The sequence below is a fragment of the Lipotes vexillifer genome, unplaced genomic scaffold (assembly GCF_000442215.2).
Source record: "Lipotes vexillifer unplaced genomic scaffold, Lipotes_vexillifer_v1.1 scaffold1359, whole genome shotgun sequence".
Taxonomy (NCBI): domain Eukaryota; kingdom Metazoa; phylum Chordata; class Mammalia; order Artiodactyla; family Lipotidae; genus Lipotes; species Lipotes vexillifer.
Window position 1 is genome coordinate 1,170,954 of NW_006771596.1, and position 19,086 is coordinate 1,190,039.

Below are 19,086 nucleotides of genomic sequence, written 5' to 3' on the forward strand. Positions count from 1 at the left end.
GCAAGGTTTCCATGACAACCTGGAAGCTGCATTGCTCCATGAGCAAGATGAGACCTGGTTTCTTTTTTCTTTTTTTTGCTGTACGCCGGCCCCTCACTGTTGTGGCCTCGCGCGCTGTGGAGCACAGGCTCCAGACACGCAGGCCCAGCGGCCATGGCTCACAGGCCCAGCCGCTCCGCGGCATGTGGAATCTTCCCGGACCAGGGCACGAACCCGTGTCCCCTGCATCAGCAGGTGGACTCTCAACCACTGCGCCACCAGGGAAGCCCGAGACCTGGTTTCTTATGGGAGGAGATCTGTGGTGTGTTTCCCAAGACTGTAGACAAATGCACTGCCCGGAAGGAAGTGCCTCTGCCTGTGATGTCAGATATTAGCGGTTTCTGAAGACAATTGCTACAAGTTTATCTCTCAAATAAACTTAGCCCAGAGGTTTCAGAATCAGACTTTCATCTTGTGTCCAAGCTGTCCCTTACCTTCCTTTTCTCAGACGTAACCTCTTTATTGGAACCAACCAAGTCTTCTTAAGTTATATTTGGTTTTAGGGAGAATAGCACGTGAGTGAGCTATTGCAAGTTAACAGGGATCTAGGTCGGGGAACATCCGTGTGTGAATGCCTGGTGTCACGGGAATGGGTTGCAGTGGAGAAGCACACTGTGGCTCTGTGGTGCAGAGCTCTGGAAAGTGGGGCTGAAAGCATCACAGTGGCTGTTACCATTATTAGTATTTGTATTAATACTGTTATCATTATTGCTTTAAAAAAATTGTTTAAAAAACTTATTCTGTAGAGCAGTTTTAGGTTTATAGCAAAACTGAGGGGAAGGTACAGAGATTTGCCATGTACCCCCTGCCCCCCACATGCAGTCTCCCCGCCATCAACATCCCCTGCCAGAGTTACAACATTTGTTATAATTGATGAACCTACATTGATGTGTCATCATCACCCAAAGCCCATAGTCTACAATAGGGTTCACTGTTGGTGGTGTGTGTTCTGTGGTTTTGGACAAATACATAATGCCATGTATCACCATTATAGTATCATAGAGAGTATTTTCACTGCCCTAAAAATGCTCTGTGCTCCACCTATTCTTGAAAAGGATTTTTATCACATGGTGTCGAGGAAGGTAACACTTGGGGGTTCTCAGGCTGCGTGGGAGGGTCACCGTGTCCATCTGTCCCATGGATGATTACAGCACAGTGAGAGGACTACTGACAGGCACAGATGCAGCCTGCTGAGGAAGAATGCAGAGTGAGGATTGGATCCTTGGGCTCCGCAGGTCAGAGCAAGCACCTCTTTAGCACCTCTTTGAGAGATTCTGCGGAGCATATGGGTAAAGGATCTCAAAAAAGGACTTTTCAGTTTAATAAGAGAATACATGCAGCTTGGCGTCTTTGGGCCAGATTTTATGTGCTGGTTTCCGTTGTCAGGATTCTCCGGGGGACACAGCGTCTCCTGAGGGAGAGGGACAGGATGGTGTAAATCAGTGGACATTTACAATGGCAGTGTCCCTCCACGGCCCTCCCAGCAAAGTGGACTTGATCGCCTCTCCAAGTTGAATTAGGCCCAATACCTGTTGTATGCTCATTTTTTGAGGGACAGGATCCAGAGCTTTCATCAGATTTTCAAAGGCATTTGTGACCCACAGAAGGCCCTGGAAATCATTGGTTTTATTAAAAATGCTTTGTTGGTGCTCTGTGTTAGAAAAAATAGTTTAGGGAGAGATAAAGAAAATTAGGTTTTAAGATTTAGATTGATCATCTTTCTGATCTCTCATTTCTGCGTCAGATAAGGGATGTCACATTCCTTGTCCTGAGAGCTGGTTCTGTCATCATTCTCTTCCCTCCCTTTGCAGAGGGCTTATGAGGAACTGCTAGGACTGAATTTTTTTGTGTCCAGCAGAAACAGCACAGATTTAGCATCTCCCCCTCCCTGCCCTTCCATGCTCTGCTGTCCTATTACTTTTTAAACTTTTTATGACGTTTTCAAACATACAATAGGAGTGTCAATTACAAATTGACACTTAGCATCGACCTCTACAAGGATCAGATTATGCGCTCTGCAGCTGCTGACCTTCAACACCCCCTGAAAGGAGTTTGGGGGGTGGAGATCAGGAATGAAGCACTCTGTGCTCTGGGGAAAGCTTGGGAGAACAGGTCTTCAGGTAGATATTTTCGGGAGAAGATTTTATGAGCCCAATTCTGTCATCTCCCTGTATCTAGAGAAGCACTAAAATCCTTCATGGTGCTGTCTGCTCCTCGTGACTAGCAGAAACCTTCTGCAAAAAATGTGTGCTCGATTGCATGGACTCCCCCTTCACAAAAATCACAGATATACTGACCTCCCCCCCCCCACCTCTTTAGAGCAGTTTCTCGGAGCTCTGTGAAATGCTGTCTCCCGGGCTATAGTCCTCATTTTGCCGCAAATAAAACTTAACTCACAACTCTCACGTTGTGCTTTTTTTTTCTTCCCCCAGTTGACAGGAGTGTGAAATGAACCTCTGTGAGGAGACCCATCACGCGACTTCAGTAGCTCTCTGCAGTTTGCCAGTCTTTAAAAATATATTCCTTCCCCACTTACTTTTCTGTCATAAATGCATCTGAGTGGCTCTATCAAGGGAATGGTTTCTTCACCACACCTAACAAAATTAACAAGATACTTCTCTAATACTATAATCTCATTCTCAGTCTATATTCAGCTCTTTGTGGTTATCTTAAAGCTGCCCTTTCACGTTTGACTTCATAGTTTACTTTATAATTTTGTCATATCCCTATTTTTAAAGAAAAATTTTAGGGCTTCCCTGGTGGCGCAGTGGTTGAGAGTCCGCCTGCCGATGCAGGGGACACGGGTTCGTGCCCTGGTCCGGGAAGATCCCACATGCCGCGGAGCGGCTGGGCCCGTGAGCCATGGCTGCTGAGCCTGCGCGTCCAGAGCCTGTGCTCCGCAACGGGAGAGGCCACAGCAGTGAGAGGCCCGCGTACCGAAAAAAAAAAAAGAAAGCTTTTATTTCTAAATGTTTAATGGTGAATGTTATGTTTGTGGTAAAGTAATCAAGCAGTTCAGGGGTACAAGCCCCCGAGCGCTCCCCGTGCCTTTGCGCCCAGTTACCTGGGTCTGCCTTTGCACCCCATCTCGCCATCCCTCTGCTCTTCGTCCCTTGGCGTGGTCCTCTCCTAGACAGCCGTCTCTTCCCCATCATTTTCTCCAGTCCGGCCTCGGCACTCCAGTCTTAAACACCTTGTCAAGTGTAGCTCGACCCTTGCCCCCCTAGGACCCGTCAGCCAGGGCCTGTTCTGTCAGCGTGCAAAGCCCTCCCTCATTAAGGTCTTGGCCATGTTGGGGACAAGTCAGATGGTGGCATCTTATTTTTATTTATGTCTTAAAAACAGAGTCAAAGCCAGATTGCCCTTGTTACTGTTTCACACAGACAGGTAATTGAGAGTTGCTGAGCCCTCACCGGGCCCCTCCTTTGCAGCAGAGGCAAGTGCCCGCCCTCACCTCCACCCCCGCCACAGTCACAGCGTGGTGTCAGCCCTGCGGGGAGGACCCAGGGTTGGGCCCTATGCCCTCTCCACCCTGTGGTGCCCTTTGTGCCCCTGCTCACTGAGCCACCACGGCTGTCCTTGGTGCATCGGAGCTCACTTCCCCTGCCTGGGCCTTCTGAGTGACCCCCTGGCCACTTCCTAAAAGCCTGTCTTCCTCATCTTGCTGACTGCGTCCATTTCCTCTCCTGCCTTTTGCAGGCCAGCTCCCACGTGTAGTAACAGCTCTCTGGTCCAGTGTGGTCACCACAAGAGCTCTGTGTGGCGCTCGACGTGCAGATCCTAGACTCTCAGTCCCACCTCTCTGAGGTCGGCCATGCCACCCTTCTGGGCCGGGCACTTCTGCTTCTTCCTTCCATGCTCGTGAAACACAATGCTGTTATTTTCTGTAATTGAACCAGACAAGCAGAGCAGAAACAGACACACGTCGTCCCCAGTATGGGGTGACACCGTTCCTTTTCATCCTGCAGCTTTGACACTGCCTTGGCTGCACTTTAAAAACTCAGCCGTGGTTCGCCCTAGTTCTTTGCTGGCCTTGGGGAAAAGCACACACGTGGTATACTTCAGGGGCTTTCAGTGATCGAGGCCGTTAAACCTCACTTTGAAGTTCCCCCTCCATGTTCAGCTTCCTAAATCAGGATGAATCTCAGCCCTGGTGACTTTTTGTGTTAAATCGACTAAAGCAACTAAGAACATCTTCCCTAACTTCAGTATAGTATTTTACTCTTAAAGAATTTGTGTTTATACCGTCAGGGACATAAAATTAACACCTTTGGAAAGTGTAAGGGTCCTGAAGCAGTGCCTTCACCTTATGAGTGTAGCAGTTCGCAGCTCGTGACAGTTTTATTGGAGGACTGAGTCGACTGGCTGCCAGGCGGTGTGAGTGTGCAGGGCCCGCCAGCTCGCGGGCCCGTGGGGACTTCAGTAAGCCGAGCACAGTTAGAATACAGAGTAAACCCCACCGGCTTCTGCAGGGAAGCTCCAGTTCTGAGTTTTGAAGGGTAAGAAAGGCGCCTGGCCAGGGACAGGGTGGCTGTGCCCAGAAGAGGCATGTGTGAAGGCAGAGGGCCTCAGGGGCCCGGGAATGGTCGGGGGGCACTCAGTGAGCACTCACAGAAGCTCCTGGTAGGCTCGGCACCAGGAGCCCAAGGCAGCAAAGTGAAGACCAGCAGTTTGAGCTGCGACATATGTGGAGAGGCCCCGAGATCAAGCCGAGGGGTGTTGGCTTAGTTTGTGAAATGCTGTGGGAGTGTGGACCCCTGAGCAGTTGGCAGAAAGTGAGGGTGTCAGGCGCTGATGGAGAGCTAACTAAGCCTGCGGTGGCCGGAGGGCGGGCTGGGAGTAAAGGCGTGCTGCATCTTTGGGAGCGTGATTTTTTAATGACTATCCTTTTGTACTGTATTTTAAGCAAGAATCGTGGATTTTTAAATCTCAGTGATAACTGGAGAGAGAGATCCAGAGTGACCTCAAGGGGAAGGTGGACACCAAGAGCAAGAAAGGAGCGAGTCAACCTCGGGGACGGGGCAGCTCCTTTTTTTTTTTGGTCGCACCAGGTTTTAGTTGTGGCAGGTGGACTCTTTAGTTGTGGCATGTGAACTCTTAGTTGTGGCATGCATGTGGGATCTAGTTCCCTGACCAGGGATTGAACCCCGGCCCCCTGCGTTGGGATCGCAGAGTCTTATCCACTGAGCCACCGGGGAAGTCCCTGGGGCAGCCCTTGAGAAGGGCGCGGCGAGCTCTGCCCCAGCCGCCTGCCTGGCGCCTCCTCTCTGGGGAAGGGAAGAAGGAGCGCGTTGTCAGCCGGAGGTGTTCTTTGGGGCCTTTCCCAGAAGGGGGCTGTGGTGGTGATCACATCGTCAGTCCAGAGCCTCTAGGCCACTCGCTCCCCGACTCCGCCTGTGCCAGGCCCCTGCGAGGGGTCTGAAGGTCTGCTGGGCTCTGGGCTCTGCCGTCCACGGGCAGGTTGTGAGTTCAGGGCCTTCTCTCTTAAGTGGTCCCGACTCGCAGAGCCAGAATTCTCTCGGAGCCTGAGGCTTGGCTCAGCTGGGCTAGGTCCTCCAGGGGGGGCCATCCGCTAGGCGCATGGGGACCAGATGCCCACTGTGGTCCGGCACAGCCGCCCTTGAGAGTTGCAATTCTGAGTTGACAGAATGCACTGTTGGGTGCGGACAGCCAGGCAGAGGGCAAGGGCTCTCACTTCCTGAGGAATGCCAGAAAAACTGCGCATGAGAGCCATCACAGGCGTCCTGCGTATAATACTTTCCTGAGTAAAAGTCTGGTTTCTATGAGCGTTTGTGTAATAAACCACCCCAAAACTTGGCAACTCGAAACACCGCCAGTGAAGTCTTTCTCATGGTTCCCAGCTTCCGTGCAGCTGAGGTTTGGCCAGGCTGCAGCCCCGCAAAGGACCCCCTCACATCTGGTGCTTGGTGCTAGCTATCCACCAGGCCCTGCCATCAGCCAGGGGACCAGAGAGACTCCCTGACAAGTCCTCATTGTAGCTCCAAGAGGAGAAGAGAGGAGAGGGGAGGAGGCTGCAGGCCTTGGATGCCCCGCCCAGAACTCACACTGCTACTCCCACCTATGGCCTTGGTCAAAGCAAGTCTCAGGCTAGCCCCCAAGGGCTCACCTCCAGTGGAGGAGCCACATGGCCACTGCAGGGGGCCTTTTGTGGACCTGGGAAGACCTGTGGCCACTGGGCAGCCTACCACAGTCCTTTCTATAATGATCTGATGGGGCCACTGCCTTTAGGGCAGAAACCCAGGGAGTATCATTCCTTTATCAGCAGATTCCTTAGAGCAGAGCTGAGGCAGCTTTTCTTTGCTAATCTTGTGTGTTTATTGACATTTTACCTGCACACCCATACAGAGAGAAGATAGTAGAACTTGTCTGGAGATGTTCTCTCGCCTATACTACACTGTGCTTTAAAAATAACAGCATGGCTCTAATCGAGCGCAATTCATTTGGCTTCTGTGGCTGAGGCATCCCCAAGCAGAACGCCCAAGTTTAACTGCTCCCAGTATAAATAGATCTGTGGTGACAGGTCAGGCAGGCCCTGATCCTGGTGCCTCCTAGACGTGGTGGTGGGCAGTGAGCTGGGTCGGGACATGGCCCCGCCCGTCCTCAGCTGGGGACAGTTTGAGCAAGGTCCTGCCTGTGGTTGGAGGGGTCTGCAGCCCAGCACTATGCATGTCTTTCGAGACTGCCTAGCCCTGAAGCAGGAACCTTTTGTGCAGGTCTGTGGCTGTCCACCGCGGGTCTTCTCGCCCCCTCACCCCGGGCATCGTCTCGTCGGGACGTTTGGACAGTCCCACACGGTGTTTTCAGGAAAGGCATGGAGCCCAGCAGTTGGCACAGACGGGGCACACCAGGAGGATTGTACACACTGCCTCATGCAGGCTTTTCATACACTGCACAGACATGAATCACTCAGCTCCACGCGATAGCTGGGCTGGCGTGCACAGAAAGCTAGGCGCTTAGGAAATAATTGCAGGATTTGCCAGCACACTTTCTAAGCTAGAAGAGCCCCTGTGCAGGGTGGGTAGGGAGACGTGCAGCCTCAGAGCAGTGCCAGCTCCCTCCAGGGCACTGGGGTCCTTGAGGAGCGGCACCTCCTCAAGGACAGCTGGCGCTGTCGGCCAGCGAGTCACAGGTGACCATCCTTGGCTCAGGGAGCTGTTGCCTGTCCATTTATTTGACTGAATTAGCCTGAACCCGCCAAACCCTTGTTTGGCCATGCATGTGTTTTCCTTGGTCACTTGTTCCCTTGAATTTCACGTTTGTGGCAGTTAAAAAGCATTGTCAGTATCAGAACATAATGATACGGTTGTTTGTGACAGTGCTGGCATCTGGCGTCCAGACCCAGCAGTCATTAGTTTATCAACTGTGATGACCTTTGAGCCTGGGGTTTGGTCCATTCAAGAGGTGGCCAGAGGCTGCCCCACCCCCTCCCCCGCGTGGTGTTTTACGTCAGGGTCCTTGGCAGGGCGCCCAGCAGAGGGTGGTGGTGGCTAGCAGGTGACGTGTTCTAGACCAGGGTGCATAATGCGGGTGGGTGGGGTTTGTTCCATAGCTAAGGTGGAGATGAGACAGCAGGGCATCTGAAGGGGACTTTGGATGAGAGAAAGTGGTCTGGCCAGTCCAGAACCCAGAGTCATAGAATTGAGCAGCTAGAATAAGCATTAGTAACCCTAGAGTTAAGCTTTGATCATCAGCTTCTTGAACAAATATGAGTATACCTACAGGTGCTTTTTAAGGTGTAAAAAGCTACACAAGTATAGGGGTGTCCTAAGTAAGTGCTCCCTACTTTTATAGGCAAGGAATGAGGCACAGAGAGCTGAAGCGACTTCCCTGGCCCTCGCCCAGCCTGTGGGGGTCAGGACTGGGGGTCCCAACCCCCAGGAGCAGGCGGGCAGCAGGCAGGCCCACTCTGGTAGGCTCAGCCTGTGCATGGCCCTGGTAGGTCACACGGTTGCACTGGCCCGCGTATCTGACACACATCGGGGGACTTTGAGACGGGGTGGGGAAGGGCGCTTGGTTTGCGACCCCTCCAAAGCCAAACCCTTCGTGAACAAGTCTCTGTCATGACCTTCACAGTCAGGAACTTGGCCCTGAGACTCTTGCGATCTGCTGGCAATCAACAGGGTAAAGTCTGCTTGCCTCACTGAACCACTGACGCCCGCGTCCCCTGGTTAGCACTCCCACAGCCACTGAGGTCAGCGCCTTATCTGAGATGAGGACTCTGGACGGTCCACGGTCTTACAGCTATCACCGCACCCACTGCTGCACCTGACACCCTGCCTAGCACAGCAGTTAGCACCACACCTGACACCATACCTAGGACCACACCAGACCGAGCACCTGGCATCCACCTTGCATCACACCTAACACTGCATCTGATACCACTACTAGAACCACAGCTAACACCCCCCAGCACCACATTTGACATCCCAGGGAGCACAGCACCTAGCATCACACCTGATACCAGCCCTGCCACTGCACCTGACATTGCATCTGACACCACACCTGTCAAGATGTTCACCTTTGAAGGAGTCTGACCTGTCTGAACTTAACTCAGCAGGTGTGTTGAGCACTTACTATGTGCAAAGCACCGGACCCACTTCCTTAGACATTACAGAAAAGGGATGTGTTTGCAGCTTTGAAGAGCTCCCTGTACCTGGGGAGAAGAGGACTGGCGGCGGGCGGCAGGGAAAGCCCGTTGGGGCTGTGAGAAGTCTGGGAGGTGTATGGGGGAGCAGAGGAGCTAATGGCTTTTGAAAACAGACCTGCATGTACTACAGTTAAATGCTTTTAGTTATCTAAAATTAAATGAAGAATTCTGGTTTCACTTCACCCAGAATGTTTTACTTATTTGTACTTGAAATCTATCGTGTTTTGGTTTAAGTCATTTCAGCAACAAGTTGATGGCCTTAAACCCATTCATGGGAGGTGGGTGGCCGGCCTACACCTCCATTGACGGGCCAGGGCTGCTCGCATCTACGGCACGGAGACCGCGAAGCTCCACGTGCAGGGGGCATGTGGGACCGCAGAGGCGTCCTCTTCTTGAAGTTTTCTCTTCATTTGGGAAGGGGCCCACTGACCGGTCACTTCAGCCTCATGGTCACCTGTCCCTACAGCGGGCCTACAGACACTTGGTTCTGACAGCAGGGAAGCCGCTGCCGGGGAGAGAACCGGAACTGGCAGCAGGTAGACATACGGTAAACAAAGCCTCAAGTTCAGATGTGTGCAAATGAGGGCTGCGATTATTAGAAGGGGACCCCTCTCCAGATAGTGGCAGAGCCACAGGTTGAAGATGACGCTGGTCAGTGTGTGGAGAGGGGATGAGCGCCCCAGGCAGCAGGAGTGGGGGAGGTGCAGGCTACTACCTAACGAAGCCGGAAGCCAGTTCAGGTGTGGGGAGGGGAGGGGTGGAAGAGGCATCTTGGAGAAGATGCTGGAGGGAGAGAAGCTCGGCCTCTGAAGGGTGGTGAAACCTGCAAGCCAAAAAAAATGACCTTCATTTTCACAGCCTTTTTTTTTAATCAACTTTTTTTTGAGGTCTGACTTACATGAAAATTTACCAGTTTTAAGCTGCGGTGCGAGGGTTTTGTGAAGTGTATGCCGCCAGGAACTTTCTGTCACCGACGTGTGCAAACTGATCGGATCTGGTGGAAGGGGGCTTGCTGTTTGTGGGGGTGGGCTCCTTGGCCGGGCCCTCATCTGAGTGCAGGTACCCACACCTGCCCAGAGCGTGCGGGGGAGGGCCTGCCAGAGCTGCAGGGAAGCTGAGCTGCGGCGTGCGCAGCGGGGGTGAATTACGGGACCGGAGGAAGCTGCATTCCTGGCATATTCTTTCCCAGTGGTTCCCAGCTCTGCAATACTGGTAGGAACCAGTTTTTTCTGACCGCCTCCAGCTTGAGCAGAATTTCAGTCTGTGTCGCTGTCCTCAGCCAATTGAAAATCACCTGGAGTTTTATCCCAAGCACAAAAGAAGGTCAGAGAGAGGAGGCCCGATGACTGCGATTTCCCTCCCCGCCCCACCGCCACCCAGGGGCCTGGCCTGCGCCCTCCGGGTGTCAGCCCTGGAAATCCTTTGATTTTATTGTTTGCTGGCTTTGGCAAGGGTAAGCCGGCCTGAGAGACGCTGTTTATGTAAGGGTTGCTCTGTTACTTAACCTGATCAGTATCCCTGCCTGGTGACCACTCTGTGTCAGTCCTGCCTTCCTGAACCTCTCCCCAGGAGGCTGTAGTTGGCATTCCAGGTGCTTGGAACATCAGTGTGGTAACTAACTCCTACCTCTGTGGCTGCCACTACTGTTCTTGTTATTCAAAGCTGATTTTTCTAAAGAGAGGTGAACTTGTGGTTTTTGCTATGCCGTTTGGCTCTGGGTCTGTCAGCAGCTGGTGCCCATCAGGGTGAGGGGTCTGCATGCAGCCAGGGGACCCCCTCCATCCAAGGTCTTGTCGTTGGGCGACTGCCGCTGCATTTCTACACGTCTTCATGCGTTCTGTGGGGAGGAAGACAGTGTTTAAGGCTTGAAGAAAGTTGGGATCCTGTGTGCTGCTCTCCAGAGGCTACTTGGTTTCAGGGTCATGCCCTGTCCTTCAGCCCCCCTGCAGCCCCAGGGTATATGTCCAGAGCAGGACTTGGCGTGGACACACGTAAGGGTGGGGACGCCAGTGCTAGAGCCCAGTGGGGGCAAAGCAGAAACTAGATCAGGTTTTACGAGGCAGGAACAGCGTGCTGTTGGCTTTTGCCGTGCAGGGCTGGGCTGACTCCTGCCGCATCCCCTGCCCTATCAGCGGGGCTCCTTTTAGTCCAGGCCCTCGGTTACTGGAGGTATGGGTGGGGGCCAGGGAGAGCCCTGGGCCAGAGCTGCTCCCAGAATGCGTGGAGCTTGCATGGCCTGCTGTACAAGCTCAAAGAGTCAGAAATGTTTGGGGGTGTCCAGCATGTCTGCTCCTTAGGCCTTTGTAAGGAACCAGGTGGGTGCCGAGCTTGGGGCAGCCTTACCTTGCCCAAGGCTGCTGATCCTGAGGCTGCTGATCCTCCTTTCTCTCACAAGAGTAAGTCAGTTGCTTTCTCTGGTGGGCATACTACTTTTACACCTGTTAGAGGACTCAGAGGGAGAGAATGGTCTTGGGGTTCCAAGCCCTGGATGTAGAATGCCCCTGGTTGTCAGGTCACGTGATGCAAGGTGCTCTGCAGTCGGTGTTATGGCCTTTGCCAAAAGGGAACCCGAGAGCTCCCTTCTACCATCAGCTGACATGCTGAAAATTAACCAGAAAGGTAAAAACAGTAAAACCTTGAATAGTGAGATATGTTAAAACATTTAAAAGTTGTTATTGAGATAGAATTCACATGTAAAAATTGTACAATTCTGGTTTTTAGTATATTCACCGTGTTGTACTATCATCTCCCTAATAGTTTGATTTTTTTTAATTAATCTTTTTGAATACGAAATGACTGTGTTCTTATTGTAGCATGATATAAAGATTCTGGAAAGCTCCCCTCAGAAACACTTTTAGTGAGAGGCCGGGCTGCCCTGTGCGATGCTCCAGGCCTGTGCGCATCCCAGGGGTTTGTGACCGGCAGCAGCATGCAGCCATCTCTCGGACCATCCAAGTCAGTACGTCTACATGTCATAAAGAGCCTGCCTGAAAAAGCCAGAAGACCTTCAGGCTTCAGGACCAGTCTCAAGGTTTCTGCCCAGACATAGATAGACCCATTCGATACCTGCCCAAGCTCCCAGACGAGCCCATCTGGACAACATCTTGGTAGCACTGGGAGGGCGAACGAAAATCTAGTGAAGTTTCTCCTCTCCAGATTTTTCAAGAAGTCTAACCAGAGTTTATTGACAGAAGAATCTTAGAAACTGGAAAGTGCATGGCAGAGAAGAAAGACAATGTTTTCACGTTTTTGAACTCTCTGAGGTTTAATATATTTTTTTTGGCAATGGAATTTTATTAAGTCTTAGTTTCTCTGACCTCTAAAGTTTTATTTTAAGCTTCACGTCTTTGTATGAGATAAACTATTATAGTTCACAGCGTCTGTGCAGATTATAAATTGAATCAGGGAATTCCCTGGCGCTCCAGTGGTTAGGACTCCAAACTTCCACTGCAGGGGGCACAGTTTCGATCCCTGGTCAGGAAACTAAGATCCCACAAGCCACACAACATGGCCAAAAAAAAAAGAAAAGAAAAAATTGAATCAAATACAAAATAGCCAAAAATAATAGGAAGAGGAGTTAGTTCACATTAGCACAAAGGAAGTTGAAACCAGTAGTAATACCGGTTACTACCAGTAATGCCAACTGCCTCCCAGCTTGTGTGCTAAATGCCTTTAGTCTTTACAAAAAAAAAACCTATGAAGAATATATAGATTTTTTTTTTTGTCCTCATCTTATGGATGAAAAAACTGAGCACAGAAATTTAGGTTATTTGCCAAGATCTCCACTCAGATTTGAGGTTCTGCCTCTGGCTGCACACCCTGAGCCCTTAGTGACAAGACTATTTCTGTAGGGGTCAGTGGGGACGCTTCAGGCTTCACTGGTCCGAGCTCCGGGCTGCCTCTTACATAAAGGCCTTGATTCTGTTTGGGGTTTTTTTGTTTTTGTTTTTAATATTTATTTACTTATTTGGTTGCGCCGGATCTTAGTTGCAGCAGGTGGGCTCCTTAGTTGCGGCTCGCCGGCTCCTCAGCCACAGCGCGTGGGCTCCTTAGTTGCGGCATGCGAACTCTTAGTTGCAGCATGCGTGTTGGGATCTAGTTCCCCGACCAGGGCTCGAACCTGGGCCCCCTGCGTTGGGGGCGCAGAGTCTTAGCCACTGTGCCACCAGGGAAGTCCCCCTGATTCTGTTTTATGTCCGGGGAGAAAGCACAAGCAGGCAGGCCTGGGCTTCAAAAGCTGTGCCACGCCTCTGGGGTCTGGAAAGCGGATCTAAATGCACTCAGTTCCCCTCAGGAGGTCCATTTGGGGTTTGAGGACCTGGGGCAGCTGCAGCCCTACAGGCAGGAGGGCCACGAGCATTGGTCTTCCGGATGACTAGGCAGCGAACAGATGGGGCAGGAAGGCCTCCGTTCACCTGCCTTCTGGGCTGCCTGCCATGGAAGCAGTTGGCACCCGCAAGCCGGGCAGAGCTGCTTGGCCCTGGGCCTTGGGGGTTTTGATGGGAGGGCATCTGCGTCATAGGGTTGGGGTGAGGAGGCGCGTCCGAGGGCATGATGGAAGCAGGGGCCCAGCCTCTGAGAGAGCCACCCTCTGGGGGCAGAAGCAGGCTGTCCAGAGTAGGAGGAAGTTGACCCAACCAGGCTACTGGTAGACGGGCATAATCAAGGCTTACCTGCCAAGAACTGTTCTCTTTTTGGCTAAAAATGAGTCCTAGGCCTTAGGGGAGCAACGGAGTGACATGTGTGTTCCTTCTTTGTCTTCAGTCATGGGACATTTTTTTCCGAAACACCAATGCCGGAGCGCCCCCGGGCACCGCCTACCAGAGCCCGCTCCCCCTGAGCCTGGGCTCCCTGTCAGCTGTGGCCAGAGCGAGGCCCCTGGTGGAGGTTCAGCCCAACGTGGACAAGCTGGTGGAGGATCACCTGGCGGTGCAGTCTCTCATCAGGGCCTACCAGGTAAGGTGGCAGCAGCCAGCCATCCATGACAGAGTGCCCCGCTGACCCCGTGATGGTTGTCGCTTAACTTTCACCCCCACCAAACACTAGGCGCTCTCCCTCCCTGCTCTGGGCTGGAGGGAGGCAAAAATGACATATGACAAGAGAAAAGGAGCCCAGGCAGTCTCACCCTGTTTGAGCAGATCCTCTGCCACCTTTAGCACCTGCCCTTGTTTCTTCCCATAGGTTGGCAAGAATGATTTGTAAGCAGGGAAACGCCGTCAGTGCCCGGGCGTCAGGGGAAGTGCCGATCCCCAGGAGGGAGCAGTGACCGGGAGGGGTGTGCTGCTCCCCTTCTCAGTTGCTAGGGCCCAAATGCAATAAGATAAAATGAACCTGTAGGGTCTGGGGACAGAAGCAGAGCCCATGGAAGCAGGGAGAAGCAGGTGAGGGGCAGCTGAGCCTGCAGAGGGGCCACCTCTCCAGGAGCATTCCGGTCAGTGGCCAGCCCCGTTGGAGGAGGCTCATGCAGAACCAAGGGCTTCCATGGCCTTTCTCAGAGCCCAGAAGCCCCTTCCAGGATATCCGCGTGGCGTGGAGAAGAGCCCAGAATTCAGACCTTACCACCTGGTCTGTGAGTAGTTCTCAGGAGGAAAGGAGGAGAAATCGGGCCTGGGGAGGCCCTTCTGGGAGCTCCCAGGACATGGGCTCCCGTGCTGCCTCTTCTGGCATTGCTGCCATGTAGCAGGGGTGTCACACCACAGAGTTCTCTCTCCGACGTTCTCTTTCTTGGAAACGGCCGTGTGGACCGTTCCCCTCTGCCCACGGGGCCAGTTGCCACAGGTGTCAGGACAGGTAGCACAGGGTGGGTCTGTCCTGTTGGAGCCTGGCAAGTCAGGCTCTCTCCCCAGGGCAAATGACGAGACGCACACCATTCACAGTGGGTGTTTCTGTAGAAAGAGGCACAGTTGGTGTGTGCTGACCACTGCCTGACTCATTCAGCCTCAGTCATTTCTGTTGGTCTTTAAGTGACTTCTCAGCAGCTGCTCCCCTTCCCAACTTGTTAGCAAGAAACAGTGGATAAAGTATCCAAGACTTAAAGAAACAAAATTGGAAGGGATTTTCCGTGTCTTTTTGCTTTTAAATGGTTCAGATCAGGCACTGAGGTCCCTGTTGTAGCTGTCTGCTGTTGTGCCCCCTGTGCCCTGACCCACGCAGCAGGGCCACACCCGCCCCTTCCTTAGGGACTTCTGCGTGTTCTAAGCTGAGTGGTCTTCGCACTGGAGCTAAAGTCCCCAGCGTATCCCATTTCTGTTTATCCAGGAAAACTGTGAAGGATCCTGAGAAGTGGGTCCTTTTAGACTGCCAGGTTTATCAAAACCTGAGGAGCTTATCCCCTTTTTGTAAAAGTGGATTTATGCACAATAGTGCTTTAAAACAAGCTATCGTAAGGCTTTTTACAAACTGACTTTGTTGTTTGGGTTCATTGGTGCTCTCAGGGAAAGGTTTGACCAAGTGAAACTTTTACCCTTCGCCACAGCCCACAGGACCTGCTTAATGACTGCTTGTATTATTGCTTCCAGGTCAGGGGTCACCACATTGCAAAACTTGATCCTCTCGGAATTAGTTGTGTAAATTTTGATGATGCTCCAGTAACTGTTTCTTCAAACGTGGGTGAGAATTAATCTGTAAACACTAATTTTAATGTAATTTTACTTTTTTTTTTTTTTTACCCCTTCCCTCTTTTTTTTCTCCTGTCCTTTTGTGTGTGTCCTTCCCTCTCCATCGCTGGCCCATTCGTAGATACGAGGGCACCATGTAGCACAGCTGGACCCCCTGGGAATTTTGGATGCTGATCTGGACTCCTCCGTGCCCGCTGATATTATCTCATCCACAGACAAACTTGGTGAGGGTCTGAGAGCGGCCAGCGCTGCGCTGCGTGGCTCCTCTCTCTGTGTCCCAGCCTGTGGCAGCCAGGACGTCCACAGGCGGAAGGGAAAGACTCTTAAGTTTCCTTCGTTCTGATCACTTGACATTTATCAGTCATGTAGCCTTAGTGTGTTTTGGGCAAGTTACTTTTAATCTCAGCTCTTCAGCCAGATCGTATGAGCTCAATTGTCTAAGTCTCAAAATTGGAAAGTAAAATTTGGGGGCAGAAAAGGTTTGTGGCACAGAGAAAAAGATGACGCACCCAGGCAGGTGGGTCAGAAGATATTCCAGAGACCAGCTCGTCTGGCTTCGGTTTCCAGATCTCAGGGCAGTGCTGCCCCAGATGGGGCACTGCTCAGGACTGTTGTCACACACTGCTCTAAAGCATGGTGTGGCCTGCCTTTGACAGGGCGATTCCAGAGCAGGTCATGCAGTTTGGGTGTCTCGATTCTCAAATGCCGGTGATCATACTGAGGAAACTTTGGAAGGCGTCCCCGCGGGCGCTTGTAGTCCCGCTCACCGTACCCACTCTGTCTTGAGCAGAGAGGCGTGGCTGGGCTCACACCTGCGGTTGCTTTCTCAAGTTAACCTGCTCTAAGTCACCGTGCTGCTAACCTGTGCTACAGAAATGACGACGTGACTAATTTTTAAATGGCCAGGTTGTTTTCGAGAAACACTGTGCATGCTAATAAAACTGATGATTACCTACCTGCCTAACGCTGCTCTTTGGGAGGGGATGAAATTTGCCTCCTGAATAACAGTCACTAACGCTTTGTGGTGCCCGAATGCCCTTAGAGGCGTGTCCGAGTTGTGACGTGGGAGGTCAGGCACTAGTCATGTAAGGCTGGATTTCAAACAGTGTTGGCCCTGGGATTGCTGTTAGAGGTTTGTCTCTGCTCTGTCTTCATTTCAGAAACACTCCTAGGTATGCAGGGTTTCCTCTACTTTGTACCTGCACTTTAGCAGTTTTTTGGAAGAAAGAGAAGCCCTCCTGAATATGATTAAATAGGGCCAGTTCAGATTGTCGGCAGGACGTGAGCTTAATCCTGCTACTTTATTGAGTGGTGACAACTGTGCACCCCAGAAGTGAGCTTCTCTTTGCAGTGTCCCCCAGGACACTTGGAGCTTCTTTCCTCTTCCTCGCCACTTAGTCCCCGCAGCACCCAGGCCCGACCCAACCTGTGCTCACCAGCGCTGAAGCCCCCTCAGCACCGTGAGTCCCCTCCAGGTACAGGGCAGAACACCCCCCTCTACGTGAGAGGCCTGCGAGCCCCAGGGCACCAGCTGCCTGATGAGAGCTCAAGGCCCTGTGCCCTGGAGCTGTCTCTCCAGAAAAGGATGACTGCAGAGCCAGCCCGGCACAGGCCACAGAGGCTGGCGTTCCCATGCACAGTCAAGCATTTAAACAAGAAAGGCACAGGGGAGGTGGGGTCTCCTTCTCCCGTCCGAAACTGCGTCTCCCCTGTTCCTTGTGCCATCCCTGGTTGCTAGTTTCTTGGTATCAAAACGGACCTTTTTCGGTGGTTCCCAGCTTGTTAGCACTGCCTGGGGAGCCTGGAGCTCTTCTCTGTCCCACGCAAGACTGGTCAGGGTGGGATGGCGCCGGCCACAGCCCACAGGCACAGGCGGGGCTTTCTTGGAAGCGCCCCCCCAGGCCATCCCAGCCCAGGAGTCTGTGAAGGGTGGGAGCCCCCAGGCCTGTTGATGCTGCCTGGCTCCTCAGTTCACAGCTCTCATCAGGGGCAGGGGCAGAGGCAGGACCTCTGTCCTTCTTTCTAGTTCTTTCTTGGCCATCTCGGCCTTGCCTTACATTCTACTCTGGAATAGTGCCCCGAGTTTGCCTCTGTGAGGTTCTGCGTCAGCATGGCGAGGGTTATAAGCCAGAGACACACAGAGGTGGCCCAGAACTTCCTGAGCTCATTTGAGGAAGACTGGGCATCCTCCAGCTGGGAGCCCTTCAGAAACACCAGGAGAAAGTTGGGCAGCAGCCCTCTCCTGTGCAGGAGAAAAGGTCACCGCATCCCGAGAATTCAAAATAGTGTGACATAAAGGTCATGATCAATGGGGTTAGTGTAGGAAAGGTAGTCTTAAATTATCTCACCCTTGATGTATGTAGGTCTTTATGAAAACAACTGGTCCAACGTGACCACTCTGTTCAGGGACACTGGACATTCCCTAGAGCACTTTCCTGCCCACCATCTTATCCGAACCCCAGGGCCTGGGTTCAAGCCAGCTCTCTATGTGGAAGCCCGGCTCTGCCAGGACTAGCTGTGTGCCTCTGTCTCTGTCTTCTCATCTGTTAGGTTGTTTCAGAATTAAATAAACTCCTGAGAATAGTGCCTGGAGCTTACTAAGCTCCATGAAGGTGTGAGCTACTGTGATTATTAACAATCTTTTGAGATAAGTAGCTGCTGGTCTCTCTGGTAAAGATATATATTTAGAAACCAAGAAATGGAGCAAATAACCCAGAGTGGGTCCCACAGGAGTTGGTAGTAGTAAGGACTGGGCTCCACCCTGAGTGACGAGGAGACAGGGTAGCTCCGGGGCAGGGACCTGCCAAAGCGGGGGGTCGGCGTGGCCCACGTGTTGGTCTGGGGTAAGTGAGTGACTGCAGTGCTGTCCTGTGTTGCACAGAAGCCTTCCCCAAGCTTGCGTCCCACTCATAACACCTCTGAGCTGCCCTTCCTTTCTCCCGGTGGATGCAGCACGATTTCTCCATCCTCTTGTGGGGAAACCGAGGCCCAGGCGGTGATCACCCCTCAGGTATTTGAGCATTGTGCTGTTGCTGGAGCAGCACGAGGGCCGGAGGAGCAGCTGCGAGCCTTGGGTGAAGTCAGGAAGCCGTTCCCAAGGGCAGCGCTAGCCAGTGCAGGTCTGCAGGGCGAGTGGGGCTGATGTCCCCTCAAAATTTTTTTAGTAAGGTGGAAAATATGAAAAGTTTCCACTGAGTTCTTGCCCTTTTCTGACCAATTCTGAGAAGGTTGGGAAACGTTGGCCTAGGTTCCCTATGCTAACATCCTAGAAATACTCATGGCCCCTGCAGTCATGGGTAGAGAGAGTGTTAACAGGTAGACAGCAGACTTGGCCGACATGCTCCAGCTGCTGGATGGTCCCAGCATGTCAGAGTCACCGTGAGACACGTGCACACAGAACATACTGTGAATGCAACAGAAATATCATTGAGATGGTGGGGTTATCGATTATTTTGATTAAAATTTAACAATTAATGTTAGAATAGTTTCTCAGGTGTGGGTTGTGTTCTAGAATTGTGCGGTGACTGCTTAGGAAAGGGGGGCCTTTTCCCGGGATGTGTTATGTTAGGAGCCAGGTTCCAGGTGTCCCCCAGAAGCGCATCTTTTTTTTTTTTTTTGCAGTACGCGGGCCTCTCACTGTTGTGGCCTCTCCCCCCCGTTGCGGAGCACAGGCTCCGGACGCTCAGTCTCAGCAGCCATGGCTCACAGCCGCTCCGCGGCATGTGGGATCCTCCCGAAACGGGGCATGAACCCGCGTCTCCT

At 52.3% G+C, this 19,086-nt stretch overlaps 1 protein-coding gene across 6 annotated transcripts in view; it reads left to right on the forward strand.

The window, feature by feature from the left end:
* OGDH (oxoglutarate dehydrogenase) overlaps positions 1-19,086 on the forward strand; it is a 77,948-nt gene that overhangs the window by 14,849 nt on the left and 44,013 nt on the right. For 2 of the 6 annotated variants that reach the window (XM_007447010.1, XM_007447008.1), the window contains 2 exons: positions 13,472-13,663; positions 15,226-15,316. In XM_007447010.1, the coding sequence (XP_007447072.1) occupies positions 13,472-13,663; positions 15,226-15,316 (283 nt within the window). Of the gene's footprint in view, positions 1-13,471; positions 13,664-15,225; positions 15,317-15,445; positions 15,549-19,086 lie in introns of those variants that run through there. The other 4 variants (XM_007447009.1, XM_007447011.1, XM_007447012.1 and 1 more) reach the window with 3 other exon arrangements.